Genomic DNA, 17940 nt, shown 5'->3' on the forward strand with positions numbered 1-17940 from the left:
TCCATCCCTGCTGTTTCCGGGATTGTGGAGCTTGGAGTTTTTGACAAACTGAATGATGAAAAAGAAGGAAAAATGTTGAAATGTGGAAAGAAAAACTTGAGTTTAGTTTAGTTTTATTTATTTTTTTAACTATAGTGCAAGGAAATAAATATAGAGTAAAATGTATTCATGTCAAGTCGGGGCCGACTGTATATATTGTTTTTTTTGTTTGTTTTTTTACCTTTACACTTTGCATAAACTATAGTGTGTTGCTTATGAAATCCATGAAGTGCTACAGAAAAAATTAAATTGTATTTATTTAATGAACACATTTTGAACTCTTAAAAAATAATAACAAAAAAGAAACACAAATAAAAAGCTGAACTTAAATTGTCCATGTAGCAAACAAAAACTGTGGTGAGCAGTCATCCTTATATCGCCTTTGGGCTTTAGTAGAGCCTTGACCTGAATTTAAAAAATACATTGGAAGAAAAGCACTATGTTATCATGTTTTGTTAAATTATTTAACCTTTTTTTTCTAGCCATGTGTTGTTGCTGTTTTATTTTTTGAGTTTTCTTTTTCTTACCTACTTTAATCCTGTTTCATTAGGTGTATTTTATCTTCAGTCCAGCAGGGGCACTGTGGTCAAATATTTTACAGTGGAAGCAACTTTTTCTTTCATGAATTGTTGAGTTTTTCTGTGGTTTAAATATCCCATTTATTTATTTATGTATTTGTTTACATGTGCATGTAAGCATGTATGGATTTATTCATTGATTTTTGAATATTTTGTGAAAGCAAAAATATTTTTACTCTGTAGGGGAAGCAAACCTAACTTGGACAAAAACACAATAAAATCCAAATTATGTTTTTTTAAATTCAGCACACAAAGTAAAAATAAATGTAAAATTTAAATTCCCTTGGTACGTAAATATAACAAGAAATAATGAAGCAGAAGTCTGTTCTTATATACTCAGGTGATTGTGTTTTAATAGCCTCTCATTCATAATGAATGAAAACAGTAACATTTGCTGCCATGTGTTCTCATTCTGTTCCTTCTGCCAATCTTCTTTTGGTTACAGTTGGGATTATCAAACTTTTAATAATTTAAATTGTAATAATTTTTAGCTAATTCACATACATTTAAACTGTGTCACCTGTTTCACTCTGTGCATATGATGTTTCAAGTGATGTCACTTTTTTATTGTGTGCAGCTTATTCCATTCATATCTTACTACAATAAAAGTATGCATTATCATCATGCATAAATGTTTTTTTAAGATGTTGGTCATAAATGGTCTTAAGATATTTTTGTGGTGTATAGTATTAAACTTTTTCACTATATTGTGGTGTAGTGAAATCTGAAACCTGGAGAGATCGTAGGAATATCCTCCTTCTAATAAAATAAAGCATTTTTAACTGTTTTAAAAAGTTTATAAATTATTTGCAGGCTTGTCTGCCTTAACCCCACCTCGTAACCCAGTACAGATGTGGGTGATCCCATATGCAACAGGAGTATGACGCTGTTGAAATCTATATCACTGCCAGGTTTAACACAAAAAACACTTCATTAAAATTTGTGGACTGGCTGAAGCAGGAATGTTGAGCTTTAATTGGAAAGCTGTGGTGGTGGGTGACTAATTAAGCTAGAGGTCTGAATTTGATCGACATGACAGAAAAGCAGGAAGGAAGTCGTTCCATGAGTCAGAGTTATTCCTTTGAGTCAAATCCACACATTTATTGATCCTTGTTATCCATATAAAACATTAAGGTTCATTATTGACAGATAACTAAGGCTATGCTCACACTGCAGGAAAAAACGCATCAAATCCGACTTTTTGACCCTATGCAACCCATATCCGATCATGGTCTGACAGTTTGAACAGCACAAATCTGATATTTGCAAATCCGACCTGGGTCACTTTCGTATGTGGTACTGAATCAGATACATATCTGAAGACAAACCAGTCCCACCACTCCTGGTTCCGACTCAGTGTCCATGTATACCTGTGCACGGAGGTAGCAGCTACTGCTACAAACAAGGCCATTGTTAAAGCACAGGCTCTCTTTTTTCTCAGTGTCCTTTCCGTAATTAATTTATCAAAATTCTGTCGGTTGAGACTGTGCAGAAATTGATAGACTGCTGCAACAACCTACTGGCTCCGTAGCCGCCATTTTTACTTCTGCAAACAGAGCGTGTTGTGTGTGACATCTTCTTTTGCACACGCGGGCCGGTTTGAGGGCCATGAACTGTTCACACTAGAGCGCGTTTGCTGTCACATTGTATTTGAAGTGTGAACAACCAGACAAAAAAAAAATCAGATTTGATCAAAAAATTGGAATTGAGACCTGCAGTGTGAACGTAGCCTTATTCATCAGCTGAGGAATTTCAAACTCCTCTGCTGCCAATTGTCTTCACCCAGGGAAGTCACATGACTGTGTAACATCTCTAACAGTAACAACACAACTGATGGATTTAGCATCCATGAAAAAACTTCTACCTCCTGCACTTCATCTGCTGCACCACTGGATACTTTCATTATCTAAATTACTGAAGATATATAGTACACCAAACTCTGGACAGTTTGCAATTCTCTACAATAGTGTTTATATCACATGATCCCAGTTATTATGTTAGAAAGTATAAAACAAATCTATCTTTTTTCAATTATTGAACATTTTTTACCTGATCAGTTGCACTATACAGATTATGTAGATGAAAAAAAACATTTACTGTTTCAAGAAGGATACTTGAAGTCATTGTCACACGATATATTTCAAAACCACGATAAATAACTTAACCCTGGAGAACCCATGGGGTCAAATTTGACCCCATGGCTTCCCTAGAAAACCAATGGGGTCGGCTCTGACCCCATGGGTTCTCCAGGGTTAGAATTACATCAATTATACAAAAGATATTGAAGTGCATTTAGGAAACAACACCTAGTGTCTGCAAAAAGACACTGTGATGAAAGAACACAAAGGGATGACGATAGATTCTACATGGTGTCTAACAGAGGAGCTCTCAGAGCATTTTTACAGCACTGTCAGCCATCTGCACGTCTGATTTCTGTCACTGCTGGATGAAGCTCTGCTGTCCACTCCACCTCCCTGTAGCCTGGCCCTGTCACAGCATCACTACACACAAGCTGCTGGTGTTTCAACCTCTCTGGACCATCAGGACACGCACACACACACACACACACACACACACAACAAAGACAAACAACTGTGTTTATGGGTCCTTCCATCTGCAAAGACAAGAAAGGGCAGAGTAGATAAATGAGTGTTTGCAGAGACTGTCTTCATCATTTTTCAGTGTTAAAGCACATCCAGTATTAAGTATTATTGATATTTCTTGATGCATGCTCAATCATCCAGGTGCGTACATCCCAAAAGGTTGATTCTGTTCATCTGAACGTGGTGTTTTCAGTGAGAGAGAATTTGCATCAATGATTAAGGAACTGACCTCACAGCCCATTGTTCATTCAGTGGTGCTAGTTTCAGTGATTGTGCAAATGTACTGTTTATAAGGTTAGGAAAACCTGCAGTCAGCTGAGACTGAAGAAGTCACATGAACGAGTGATGAAATGTTTCTCCCACTAAAAACGCTACATGCAGATGAACAGAATCAAACTTTTGGGTGTTATTAATACTATTAAGGGCAGCACTGACTTCAGTCTTGTTCAGACAAGTCTACAGTGGAGCTTAACCGCTGAGAGGCCTGAATTCTTTCTTGCTGCACAAACACTTTACTAATGGATTTTCTCTTGTTTCACTAAAACCAAAGGTTGCTGTGTATTGTTGAACTTCTTACCTGTTGCTAAAATATCAGCTTACTAATATACATGGAGGCTACTACTGAACAAATGTCAATGAAAGCACTGACAGTAAGACATATGCAATCTTGATTCCTGGAGGTGACCCAGGTCATAATTTTGTGTACTGTATTTACTCCACACCTGGAGCAGTGGTGTTCATTTAGTAAGCAGTTTAATGTAATTTACAGGTGAAGGCTGACCACTGGTTAGAGATTAAATGGGTCTGGTTATAAACTGGGAGCTTGTTTCCAGCTGACACCCTTACAAATCCAGCTTTATTCTCTGTAGATGTGAACGTTATTTTCACATCAGCTCAAACGCATGATCACAAACTTCTGTGTCATTTGATTGGATGTCTGTTGTCTTTCTGACGAATATTGAAGCCTGCCACTGTTCTCTTCTTACAGCCTCACTGAGTTACTGCAGATGTACGAGAAACACTGGATCACTGATTTCACACTAACTGTGTTATACTGGAAAATCAGCCTGGACTGAGTCCAAGCCTCTACTCACTTGAGAACCTCCAGCGTGTGATGTGGGCTGTCCACAAGCTCAGACAGCAGCTTCACATGTGATTCCTGCAGGTTGTTCAAGGTCAGGTCCAGCTCTCTCAGATGGGTGTTGGACTGAAGAGCTTTGAACAGATAATCACAGCTGGTCTCTGACAACTTGCAGCCCCATAAACTGAATGAAGATAGAAGATGTAAGTTTATGAAGCAAAGTCTGTGGTAAAATCATTTAAGGTTTGATAATTTGTTCAGAAGATTTGAAATGTTCAAGTTTAGAAAATGTAAAATCCAAACAGTTTGAGCCAACAGGATGGAGGTTCAGACAAAAGGTACAAGTGAAAACAAGAGCTCTCAAGAATCTGACTGACTGACGACATGCTGTTTGTTCACTGAAGAAAAAAGAAAAAAATAGGGTCTTGGAGAGTGGGGGTATGAAATTCTGACAAAAATCCTCATTTTTTTGTGAAAAAAAGTATTTACACTGCTTCAGTTTTAAAGATTTTGTTTGAATGAATTTTATATATTTGAGAACACTTTTTACCAAACAAATTTTAAAAGCTGGCAATTTTTTTTATGTTATTTTTGTGATGTAACCTGCCAATAAACTCTGATATAATGCATCAAATGGCAACATTTATAGTAATATTGTATATTATCCCTTTTTATTTAAATCGATTAATAATACTTTTTTTAAACTCAAATCTCCCTGAACCCCACCTAAACTTTGTCTATCTGGGAAAAGGTTCAACACACAAGCAGCATGACCAGAAATGAGAGAAAAACAAGTCTGATTGAAAAACCTTTTGTAGCAACGGACCCTTTGGCCACTATTGACAGACCTGTCTAGCATTACCCAGTATGCCATTCAGCAGTACAATTTGTAAATGTGCAATTATTCCTGCCACAAACTGTTTCTGTTCCACAGATTCCTGTGTGTCATGACCTTTGTACCATGAAAACGAGTTAACTGTAAATTATTCATCAATGTGTTGTATACCAAGAGTTGATAGCAATAATGTTAATCAGTGTGGAGCCCAGATGTGGGCTGTGGGTCTTAAGATGAGTAACACAGTTTTAAGGTTTGAAATGTGAACCATTGTTCTGCCACAGTTAAAGTGTTAATTAGGTTAATGTCAGGATATATGTGTAGGTTAATGCCAGCTTTCACATCATATATATCTAAGTACAACTAAAACATGGTGTCTGACCTGAGAGTCTCCAGGCTGCAATCTGAAGTCTTCAGATAAACACACAGCTGCTTCACTCCTGAATCCTGAAAGTTGTTCCAGCTCAGGTCCAGATGTTTCAAATGGGAGGGGTTGGACTGAAGGGCTGGAAGCAGGTAATCACAGCTGATCTCTGACAAACTGCAGTGCTGCAATCTGCATAAGGAATTTTAAAAAAGTGTTTATTACTAAGAGTCTGTGCTTGAAAGCATCCAGTGTCATAATATGTCAGGAGCTGAAGAAGGTCAGCACTGAGCTAGGATAGTCCTGGTGTGCGGCTGGCACTAGCTCTCCAGGGTTTTTCTTGCTTTGTCTTTTCTAGATGTCATGCAGGTCTACCTCTGAAGCTGCTGGTCAGTCATTCCTCACTGATGAAAACATTCTTAGATCACTGTAACTGTGTGTGGCAAATACCTTCATTAAAATAACTAAATATGTAGCAATGTATTAAATTAGGCACTGATCACAAACTCCAACACTGAAATGAAAGCACTACAAACCCCAGTGAAGGTGTAAAGTACAACTTTAGCTTTGCAGTGGCTCTTTGTGCTTTCTGACACAAATAACTCGTCATCTTAGCTTCATCTAGTTTACTGTCACTGTTCAGCAGTGTCAGTTTGTAAATGTGCCAAAATTCCTGGTACAAACTATGTTCCCAAGATGTTTGTTAATTAACACTATACTATACTTAGACTATAAATACTATACTATCTGGGATTGGGATCTAAGCACAGTTAAAATTTGGTGTCTAACCTCAGAGTCTCCAATCGACAGTGGGGATTCTTCAGAAAACCACAAAGATGCTTCACTCCTGAATTCTCCAAGTTGTTGTGGCTCAGGTTTAGATATTTCAGATGAGAGGGGTTGGAATTCAGAGCTGAAGCCAGAGAGCTGATATGTGACAACCAACAGCTCTCCAACCTGAATAAAGAATGAAAAATGCAGATATCAGTCATCAGTGAGGTTCTCTTCAAGATTAACGCACAGAAGTTTTTATCATGGATTTTAAAATCATTATTACATCAGTCTTCAAAGTACAAAACTGTTAAAGAATGGCGGACACTAAATAAACATTGAAACAGCTGGATCTGACCACATGACTTTATCTCTGTCTGCTACCAACATGACAGAGTTATCTGAATGTGTTTCTTTTATTCTTAAAATAGAAACAGTGGTCAGTTAATCTTTTTTCATTAGTATTTTCTAAATGAACACTATTACGGTTTCAGTCCTAATCTCTACACTAGACTGAAGCTCTAAACCTGAAGTGAACTGAAGTGACATTACCTGAGCTCAACGTCTGAGTTCATGAGAGCCTGAAATGGTTCGCTGAAGAATGTGACTGACAACTCTTTAAAAAATGTTCTTTACACTCAAACTGGTCAGTAGCTTTTCTTTAAAGATTTAGTGCTGAAAATATTCTCTATCTACAGAACAAATGATTTAGAACTATACTCTTAGACTTTAGACTCTAAGCTACTTCGCAAACCATGGTAGTCTGTCTGCCTGGTTAGTGAGGTTATATTGGGCTGGTAAAGGCAGCTTTCAGTCAGCTGTCAATGCAGATCTTCTGTTTTTGTATGACTTCTTGTGTTGTTATGTTGCTTTATAACAATCTAAGCTATCTGTGGTGCTGTAATACTCAAAATGAGTTAAAACGGGATCATTTTTAGAGGAACAGAAACTTTTTAAAAAAAAACCTCTCAGCTTCCCTCTTCTTATAGTCTTTTTAAGAAGCCTCTCTCTTCTCCCGCTGTTTTTAAAAAATCCTCACATACATTCAGAATCCTGCTTTGCTGTTATGTTTTGGCCTGTGTTAGGCTGCTATTATCTTTAACACATACATCACCAAAGCAGCTGTGTGGGTTGTCAAAATCTCTGTAGCCTGTTTTTATCTGCTATTTATCAGTGTGACTGACACCCCACACAGACCCTAAAGACTCATCACCAATCACCTCATCTTCTCTGACTGACTGAGCCTTTGGATCTGTGGAGGCTGAACAACTGTAAAAATATCTCTCTACCATAACCTGACTTCTGTCAACCTTTAACTGAACTTTGCTCAAGTCTGTCACGTCTGTTTGGAGCCAAAAGTAAAAATTGTCGTTCAGCCATTTGGAAAAGCAAACATTTCTGAAATCAATGACACTTCTTTATATTTTTGTTCATAAAAATCGTGAACCTTTACTAACCAAGAGTGTAAAACTTTGATTAAACAACAACAGCTCCAGTCAGCAAACTCACCTCAGAGTCTCTAGTCGACAGTCTGGACTTGACAGTCCAGCAGACAAAATACTTAGTCCTGAATTGTGCAGCTTGTTTCCAGTCATGTCCAACTCCACCAGATGGGAGGGGTCGGATTTCAGAGCTGAGGCCACAACTTCACAGTGAGTCTCTGAGAGATGATAAGCTTTTAGTCTGTGACAAGAGAAAACATCAAATATGTTATCATAAAAGCAGGAATTTTGCATTGTAAACACAGAAAATTGTGTTGCATTTAAACCATGACAACATCCACATTCTGTCAGTGAAATCTGATCCTCGTCGATGGTAAATGGATTCATTCTTATATAGGACCTTGCTACTCTATTTGAGTAAAAACCTTTCTACTCAAAGTGTTTTATAGAACCTGCCTCATTCACCTTTTCTATAACAAGGTTTTAGATTATAAACTAAAGAGTGAAGAGAAACATTTGGACTGTTTCCTGTTTTTAATTTGGCTCCAGAAGATTTTGAATAAAGTCGGTTTAATGGAAATATTCACCTGTAAAAGTGTTGTCTCTTTGCTACAACGTGATTGTTCACATCTACCTACATGAAAAAAATCTGCTGACTGTTACCAAAAGGTGCTGAAGCTAATCACTGAAAAATATTGATGAATGAAATTACTGGTGAATTACACCATAAAGAGTTGTGTCTCTGTGTGAAGAGAAATCAGAACAAATTCACAACTAATTTAGGGAAGAGTAAATCAACTATAGATGTGAAAACTCCCTAAAAATAATAAAAATACTTTAGTGTATATTTGAAGAACTAAACTACTGATCTAATCTGATTAATTGTGTTAATGATCACAACAGGACTCACAGAGCCTTTCTGCAGTTGCTCACAGCTGGAATCAGTCTGTGTCGTCCTTCATCTGATGTGTTGAACTTCTGCAGGTCCAACTCATCCAGAACCTCCTCCGACATCTGCAGCATGTAGGCCAGAGCTGAGCAGTGGATCTCAGAGAGTTTTGTCTCTGATTTCAGGAATTCTTGGATCTCCTGAAGCACTGAGCTGTCATTCATCTCAATCAGACAATGAAAGATCTTGATGCTTCTGTCAGGAGAGATTTGAGAACGTCTCATCTCTTTTAGGTTGTTGATGATTTTCTGGATAACTTCTGGGTTGTTCTCTGTCTTACTCAGCAGACCTACTAAGAGTCTTTGGTTGGACTCTAGTGTGAGGCCATGCAGGAAGCGAACAAACAGGTCCAGAGTGCCATTTTTACATTGGAGGGACTTTTCCATGACTTTGCTCAGAAAAATGTCCAGAGATGTCTCGTTATATTCTTCCCCCAGGACTTCCTTTAGTACCTCTGTTTTCCTGTTGGTGTAACAGTGAAACATGTAAACAGCAGCCAGAAACTCCTGAATGCTCAGATGAACAAAGGAGTAAACTGGTTTTTGGAAAATCACACACTGTCTTTTAAAGATTTCAGTAAAAACCCCTGAATTAACTGATGCCTCTGTGACATCCAGACCACACTTTTCCAGGTCTTCTTGGTAGAATATGATATTTCTTTTTTGCAGATTTTCAAACGCCAGCTTCCCCAGCTTCAGAAGAACCTCCCTGTCAGCATCTGTCAGCTCCTGTGCACTTGTTTCATGTCCTTTTTGGTACTTGTGCTTATTCCTCTTTGTCTGAATCAGTAGGAAGTACGAGTACATGTCAGTCAGGGTCTTGGGTAGCTCGCTTCTTTGGTCTGTACTCAATATGTACTCAAGGATTGTGGCAGTGATCCAGCAGAAGACTGGGATTTTACACATGACATTGAGGTTTTTGGATTTCTTAATGTGGGAGATAACTCTGGACAGCTCTTTCTCATTAAATCTCATCCTGAAGTACTCCTCCTTCTGAGCGTCAGTGAAGCCTCGCACTTCTGTTACCCTGTCAACACATTTAGGAGGTATCTGATTGGCTGCTGCAGGTCGGGTAGTTATCCAGATGAGAGCCGAGGGAAGCAGATTCCCTTCTATGAGGTTTGTTACTAACTCATTGACTGATAATGTCTGAGTAATGTCAGAAACAACCTTCCTTTTACTGAACTTTAGTGAAAGTCGACTTTCATCCAGGCCATCAAAGATGAACAAAAGTTTACAAAGAGTCAGTTTCTCTGTGGTGACTTTCTGTAATGTTGGATAGAAAAGATGGAGCAGCTCCAGAAGACTGTACTGCTCATCTTTAACGAGATTCAACTCCCTGAATGAAAGCAGAATCACTATATTGATGTCTTGGTTTTCCAAGCCCTCTGACCAGTCCACAATAAATTTCTGCACTGAGAAGGTTTTTCCAATGCCAGCGATTCCGTTCATCAGAACCACTCTGATTGGTCTCTTCAGGCGAGTTAAAACTTCAGAGAGTTTGATTGTTGGGGCATGGACGGTATCTGTTTGTGAAGTTGTCTCCAGCTGCCTCACTTCATGTTGAGTATGAACCTCTTCACTCTGTTTGTCTGTGATGTAAAGCTCAGTGTAGATCGTTTTGAGGAGGGTTCCACTTCTTGATTCACCAAATCCTTCAGTCACACGTTCATATTTCCCCTTTAGATGTATTTTATGTTCATTTAAAATCTCCTGCAGACCAACATCTGCTGTTAAAAAAAGAGCAAATATAACACAATAAGAAAACAGTTATGCTTTTGTTACATCTAACCATAACATTATTTAAATGGTTTGCAATAAGATTTTTTGTTCCCATATTTAGATATTTTTAAGAACACATTAGATAAGTTTTTTTTTTCTTTCAGACCCTCGAGATGTGTTCATGTGTTTATGTGGAGAACAATTGAATAAGAAATAACAAAGTCTGCTAGTCAGCTTACAAAAACACAGCATTTCCATTTCACAGTAAAAGCTTCCATGTGTGAAAACCTTTATTGTGAAGGAGCAGAAACAGTCTGATTTTCATCAGTAGTAATTAGCAAAGTTTTTATATCATATGACAAATTTTGAAATAGTCTGTGTTATAGCTAGTGATGATAATTACTGCTGATTATTATGATTACTACTCTGGCTGCAGCTTGATGTCAGCTGTGCAGTGACCTGTTCCCAAAAGCATGTTTAACTAAACTAGTCCAACAATAAACTCTGAGGTCAATGAACCAACTCTGATCAGCTGTTTTGTCAGAGAAATTATTAAGTTATTCTATTTATTATTATTCTAATGTTAGCCTGCTAAATTAATCCCAGTAATGTATATGTTTCATGTTTTAACATGTTAAATGACAACAAATGAATCTGCCTGCATGTCTGTTTAACTGAAAACTCACAATGTTCAGAGCATGCTCACCATGAATTGTGTTCATGGATAATGAAAAAAGCTATCGTCAGCGGAGCTCTGATGCCATAGTTGTATTCAAACTGGGATCACAATTGTAATGTATAGTAAATGATTGAATGCAGTGGTTAAAAATCTAACTGTTGCCTTATTGGTCACAAAATTACAGAGATGCAGTCTATAGGTCTTGTCTCTGCCTTTAAATTGATGGCAGGTTGATATAAAAAGTGGTTTTGTTAAATATAAAACATATTTAACATCTAACTGGGATTCTACTGTTTGTATATGTTTGTAAAGACATAAACTTGTTCAAATTTGTGTTTTGATGTAAGCTTTAATATTGACTGTCTTAATGAGGAAATGTGGAACAGAAAACCAGAGCTTCCTTCTTCAAGCAGGAACAAACTTAAAGTTTTACTCAACCTGCTTTCTAGAACATGCCCAGCTTTTCTTGGCAGAAGTGTGTTTTGTCTTTATTTTTGTTTTGTTTTATTTTCTGTTTTTGTTCAGCAAGTGAATCTGCTGAGCAATTCGTGTGAAAATTAGGGAAGCGCAATTACAGAAAAACCTACTGTGAGCTGTTGGTCAAAGTCTGTGGCTCTTGTTTAGGATGATTTAGGATGTTTGTTTCTGATACACAATGTTCTCTGTGAACCTTCATGAGATCATCTTTTCTATTAACTGTAATGTTTGGCCTGCAAAGGGTCTTATTCTTGTTACTTTGTTGGCAGTTGCCAAACAATGAAATTGTGCATTACCACCAACAACTGCTATGCAATGTGGACTGAAATGTCGCTGATAAAAAAATATTGCAAAGGTTTATGGGAAATGAAGTCCTTATCTAAGCACTTTAATCAAGTCATATGACAGCTGACAGAGAAAGCAGAATAGAACCTCTCTGTTGAGTAAAACTCAGTTTTATGGATTTATTATTATACATATGAAGAGAGAACTGGTGGTTATGGTTAGTTATACTTTCAGATAATGCTCATATAATGTGGCTAATTCAAAAAATTAAGCACTTCAGTTTAGGAGAGGGGATTAGAGATGTGCTGTACTCAGAATACAGCTATCCACCATCAACGAATTTTGTAGTGCTTTCTTTCTAAAGATAGACTGTAAAGTATTCCACTGTGTTTCATAATGTTACACAAATTGTAATCCTGCATTTTTTGATTAGGACAGTCTGTATCTGTTAAACTGATGGTCAAAGAACTGCCAATTACATCACACTCTGTCAAAACTTTAAATTTTTCAGTATGTAAGTGGGCAGCTTGGTGCTATTCGCTGCACGTGCTTTCACTCCTTGGATTGTTAGAGGTCAGTCAGTGATGGAGGTTGGGCAGGATCCTGGTGTTGTGCAAACCACAAACTGGATAAGTGGGAGTGGGATGACATTTTATTCTGGTGTCCTGTTTATTTTAAATATCTAATCCCTGAGCACTTTCTTTTGTACCTGAAATATTTTTACCATGTCATGTAATGAATCCAGATATAAAATATCCCGTGAAAGAAGGTCTCTTTCTTTAAGTTTGTTTTAAAATTTTATTAACACTGTTATTAATATGTTACTAAACAGAAACATGTAGGTTTTCAATTTGTAGCTCTGTTTCCCACTTTTTACACAGAAACTATCACCAATGTTTCCATTTAATAATCCAGAGCATTAAACATAATATTTAAATTATTGCTTTTAAGCAAAGTAGAATATTGGGAAGATAATGTAGGATTAATTTATGCCTTATAATATGGTAATAATATCTAAACATGTTAAAAAATCAGCCAATATTACCTTTTTATTAATATATATTATTATGATAATATTTGGTAGGAAAATACTGGTTTAACTCTTTTTCTGCAGCTCCAGTTTGTTTTTAATTATTTTCAATCAACTTATAACAACCAATAAAAGCCTGTGTGTCTTTATTACACAATACCACTTATTAAAGATCGACAGTTCCACCTGGAGAACTCAGTTCACTTCCCTGGGCCCCTCCCCTATGCCACATTAAGTACCGAGGATGTATTACATAACTCTGATTGTAACAGTTTTTCTCAGAAATGAGTCCATGAATAAGCGGATGCTTAATCCTACTTTGTAGACAGCTGCTCTTACTGGATATCTGCAGTTGTGCTTCAGTCCTGGATTTTTCTGGTCCACAGCTGGTAGAGACTGGATCCTCTGAGATCGCCTTCCTCTCTCTGTGAACACATTTTTTAATCGTTAAAGTCAATTGTTGTTTATCGGTTTAAAAAATGGATCAAAATTTGACAACACTGTGCAGACGGTCTGATGGCCAAAAGAGGAACGAGAAAAGGGAAAAGCTCCAGGGTTTTATGATGGGGTCGCTTCTATAAAACTGGTTGTAAGAAGTGAAGATCTGCAGAGGGACACCGGCCTTGCACGTCTTCCTTACTAGAAGATGCATGCGTAACTGAAGATGATTAAAGGTTTTGTGAAATGACTACTGAGTCCGGTGCCGTCTCTGGATGCCCGAGGAATAAAAAAGAACCGGGGTGAAACTGCTTTACTGAACAGGATATTTAAGCAATGGAGTGCATTTGTCACATCTGCTGTTTCACACATGTGGCCTCATTAAAGAAACTTTAATAAGCATGTTGGATTTATCTATTTCTAAAGCTATCTGACCGTACGTTTTCATACATTTTTTAACTATAACTGAGCAAAATGTATCCAAAGTCAAACTGAATTTCCAAACATAAAATTATGTGAACATTTTTATCAAGTCTTAGATACTTTTTTCTTACTATGTCCTGTTAAAGGGTCTACTCTCTTTCATTCTTCCTGTATGGTAGTACAGTACACCCAATCTCTAACTTTGTTTCTTTCTTCCTGTTATACTGAGACAGGATTCAGCCAAAGGACAGATGTTTTATAATAAAACACTTAATGTCTTGTGTATGAAATATACTTCAACTAACAGCTTAATTTTATTTGTTTAAGCTGACTGTGAATATTTTATTTGTTTTTTGGAAACAAAGTTGTGGGGAGTTGCTTCATTGTATACTAGCAGCATTAGTCGTCTTAATGCTTCCTTTGTCTTTCTCTCAGTATTTTGTATGTGAGGATCATTTATGTTACTCACACTTGTTTATGTAGTGATATTGCTGACATAAACATTTACATTTAACATAAAATATATTTTAATCTCGTGCTGAAACCGTTTTAATTTGAAAATAAAAATGACCTCAGTAAGAACTGGACTAATAGGGTGTACTGTTCACATAAAGGTCAAACTTAAATGGAGTCGTGGTTGCACACTGAGGGAGGATGAGAAAATCTTAGTAGAAACTGAGTCTTACGTTGTGTCTGAGGGTCCAGGTTCATCCCTGAAGTTTATAGCATCAACTTTGGAGCTGTCACTTCTCATAGAAGGACAGCTGGATCCTGCAGACTCTGCTCCAGTCTTTTCTTCAGACTCTGCTCCAGTCTTTTCTTCAGACTTTGCTCCAGTCTTTTCTTCAGACTCTGCTCCAGTCTTTTCTTCGGACTCTGCTCCACTCTTTTCTTCCTCAGCACAAATGTTCATCTTGTGAACTTCTGAAAGTCAGTCTGAGAGGTAAACCAGAAACAGTGAGTTCACATTAGCAGAGGTTATTAAGTTACGGTCAGATTTCTCCACCGAGCCAATTTCAGAATTGTCATGTAAACTAAAAACCAGATCATCACGATACACAGGGAATAGAGAGAAACTTCATTCATCTGGTAAATCTGAAGACAGTTTTCAGGAGCAGGCACTAGTTTGTGGTTGCTGCTATGTTAACCTGCCGTGTTGAATACATTGGCTAAGATGGGCAGTATCATTACCTCAATCACATTTTATGAATGTACCTAGAGACCGGCCATACAGGTACTATGCCAAAGTCAGAGAAGAAGAAACCTGTAGGTGTTCAGACCATAGAGGAAAACCTTCAGACTCAAGATATGAATCATACCGATGTTGTATCATCTGAGAACGGGCTCCCTTAACCAAAGACAAGAAAACATGGGACAAAAAAGAGACGACTGACAGTATACTGATATACTGACCAACAAATTGTCATCCTCTTCCTCCTCACCTCAATCTTTATCTTCTGAAGTGAAGTTGGGGCTCTAATACACATAAATGTGCATAAACATGTATGTTTATGGTGTTGCAAATACTACAACAACCCAGCTTAAAAATAACAGCTGGTCAAGCGAACATTATGCCTGCAATTTTTAGTCTGAGTGTCCTAAAAATCAATTTTTCACTCTCATAAACTTCTTTGTCCAATTTCACATAGCATGACAGTTTTTTGCTAATTGAAAAACAAGGTTAAGACATTTAATTTGAATTGGTTAAAAAGCAGAAGGATAAACCAGACTTAGCAAAGGACCACTTTTTTAAAGTGTATCTGTGGGCACTTTGTTACTGGCAGCCTGCCACACTATCACAAAAACCTAAATTATTCCAATTTCATTAACTGAACCTAAATCTTAAACCTGAATTTTGCATATCTTAACATAGTGTCCAGTGTACCCTTGAAAAGAAATGTGGAAACTGCACAAATGGAGGACAAAAGAAGGAAACTACAGAAGATGAAGAGTATCTAAAAGTGATGCTGTAGCAAATCCCTGTCACCATAAGGTCCCAACACAAACAGTCAGACAAGATCAGATTGACGTGTTTTCTTTTGTTTTCACTCTTTTTTCAAATTGAGTCTGATCTAGGATCAGGGACCAGCCACTGCAGGCTTCATGATGCCATGGACTGGCCTTTCCAGAGCCCAGACCTCAACATTACTGAAGCAGAGTGAGATCACTTTGATGGACAAGGGAGAAAAGGGAAGACAAACTGCAAAGAAGAGCTTGGAAGTTGAAAACTATTCCTGGCAATAATTTAACGAAATTACAAGAAAGCTTGTCTAAGCGAGTTCACGCTATGTTGAAGGATAAAAGTGGCCGTGCCAAGTAGGTCTAAGGAGCTGTTTGTTTAACAGTCTTTTGTTTGTAAGTCCAAACATATCAACAGGCTATGGCCTGAAATTAAAATCTTACTGTTAAAGAACATTTGCACGGTCTGTGTCACTTGTCAAGTATGATGTTTTAATGATCTAGTGGTGAAAACCAGTTTGACCACAATCCTAAATGTTCTTCCTATGTGTGGAAAAGAATCAACAATTTGTCCTTACAGTCAGCACACTGTGTATATAGTTTATACCTGTTGAACCAGTTCCACACAGCACAGAGCATAAAGCAGATAACACACACTCGCTCAGTTTGTGCACCCGCTTTGGATGTTATCAGTCCATACAGTGAGCGTTATTTAGCAGAGCTCAGCCAGGCAGATATGGGCCCCTATGGCCTATATCTGCCAGTTTTCTCTTTCCATTTACAACAGATCAGACGGCTCTCTCTCTCTCTCTCTCTCTCTCTCTCTCTCGCTCTCTCTACGCACTTTTATTGAATCTTATTTTTAAGAGCCCACAAAGAGCTAAACTGACTGCAAAGCATTTAAACATAGTCTGAACATCAGTGCAGTTCACTTTTTGTTTTTTAATTATTGTATTTTAGGTCTTATTTAGAGATGGGATGTTAGCAGATGTTGTCATAATAATGGGAAGTAAAGAAGTACAAATACTTACTGTATTTTAGTAGAGTTGTCATGAATTACTGGCTGTGGACCCAAATGAAGGCTGATGAGACGCGCTGACAACATAAAGTGAAAATGCACCTTTACTGAGTGGGTAGATAGTCCAACAAGCAAAATGAAAAACACATTTTGGAGAAAAATCAATACTAGTACCACTAATTACTACTAGTAGTAGCAGTACTCCTATACTACTATTAATAATAGTAACAATAGTCAGGATCCTACTGTGCTGGCTTACCTGTGTCAGTTTATCCTTTTGCTTTCTCTTTCTCTCTCTGTGGGTGTGTTTGCTGTGAGTGAACATTAAACCACGCCTGTGTCCTCTGCTGACGTCCATCAACACAAAAACAATATTTCCTCAGGCACTCCCTTTAGCAAGAGACTTATACTTTTTTCAGAATCTACTTAATAATATATAAAATGCATTTTACAGTCACTATTTTTCTATCATACCCTTCATTAATTTATTAAAGAAAATTAATTCAGGTTTGGTTTTTTTTGCCTGTCCCGTTTGGTTCTTTTGCCATCAGAATTATTGTCTAAAGGCGAGGAAAGATGCCCAACGGATTTACTTTACCATATGGACCATCCCAGTCTTGCTGTAATGGTCTATTTGATTCACCTTTTATTGTTTATTTTATTTTATTTTTACTTGCTAAATACGGGACAGACTTGACTGGGGAAAATAAAAGGGGAGAAAGAAAGAGGGAAAGAAAAACAGCGGGAAAGAGGGACGAGATAAAGGGCAAAAAAACAAAAACCAAGAAAATAAGCAGACAAAAAATACAAATATCAATCACCTGGATCACCTGTTGAGAAAGAAAAAATTGAAAACAAGCAGAAGAAGAAAAAAGAGCAACATAATAAACAACATCACGATGATCTATGGGAATGTAACAGTAAATACTAAATATTAAACATTATTGTGCAGCACGTAAGATCGACAGCGCACAGTGTGCTTTGAGGTAGGAACCAAAAAGGGTGTAGTTTGTGTGTGAGAGCACCCGTGTGTACACCTGTGAGCATGAACGCGCTTGTATTTAAAAGGTTCCTTCATGTAATGATCTGCTAGAGGGTGTGGGGGGGCCATAGCCCCGTCCTCCAGGGCATGAAGCAGGTATGGAGGAGATCAAGACTCCAGACATCCGGAGGCCCCCAGAACACAAGAGACCAAGGAAGACCAACAGAGAGGCAGCTGCACCACTATCCCAGAAAGAGCTGAGGAGA

At 37.6% G+C, this 17940-nt stretch overlaps 1 protein-coding gene across 3 annotated transcripts; it reads right to left on the minus strand.

Annotated features, from left to right (window-relative positions):
- Positions 1-882: 882 nt before the first annotated feature.
- Positions 883-16953, minus strand: LOC146511785 (NACHT, LRR and PYD domains-containing protein 12-like). 3 transcript variants are annotated; one of them, XM_085171878.1, is made up of 10 exons: positions 16706-16953; positions 15129-15191; positions 14402-14651; positions 13194-13279; positions 8624-10391; positions 7781-7954; positions 6290-6457; positions 5519-5692; positions 4315-4485; positions 884-3231 (listed from the first exon to the last, which is right to left on the minus strand). In XM_085171878.1, exons 3-10 carry the CDS (start codon positions 14626-14628, stop codon positions 3216-3218), a joined length of 2784 nt encoding a protein of 927 aa, XP_085028004.1. In that variant the 5' UTR covers positions 14629-14651; positions 15129-15191; positions 16706-16953; the 3' UTR covers positions 884-3215. The 3 variants fall into 3 exon arrangements, with proteins under 3 accessions (XP_085028005.1, XP_085028004.1, XP_085028003.1); XM_085171879.1 differs by lacking the exon at positions 15129-15191 and having other exon boundaries at positions 883-3231; positions 8624-10388; XM_085171877.1 differs by lacking the exon at positions 15129-15191.
- Between the last annotated feature and the right edge of the window lie 987 nt (positions 16954-17940).

The sequence above is a fragment of the Neolamprologus multifasciatus genome, chromosome 9 (assembly GCF_963576455.1).
Source record: "Neolamprologus multifasciatus chromosome 9, fNeoMul1.2, whole genome shotgun sequence".
In the NCBI taxonomy this organism is placed as follows: Eukaryota; Metazoa; Chordata; class Actinopteri; order Cichliformes; family Cichlidae; genus Neolamprologus; species Neolamprologus multifasciatus.

Excerpts from the sequence above, each read along its gene's own strand:
- LOC146511785 (XM_085171877.1), bottom strand. The coding sequence starts at position 14,628 with ATGAACATTTGTGCTGAGGAAGAAAAGAGTGGAGCAGAGTCCGAAGAA. Across the intron at positions 10,392-13,193 it reads AGCACAACTGCAGATATCCA|CAGATGTTGGTCTGCAGGAG; the intron begins GTAAGAGCAGCT and ends TTTTTTTAACAG. Across the intron at positions 6,458-7,780 it reads TGTCGACTAGAGACTCTGAG|GTTGGAGAGCTGTTGGTTGT; the intron begins GTGAGTTTGCTG and ends TTCTTTATTCAG.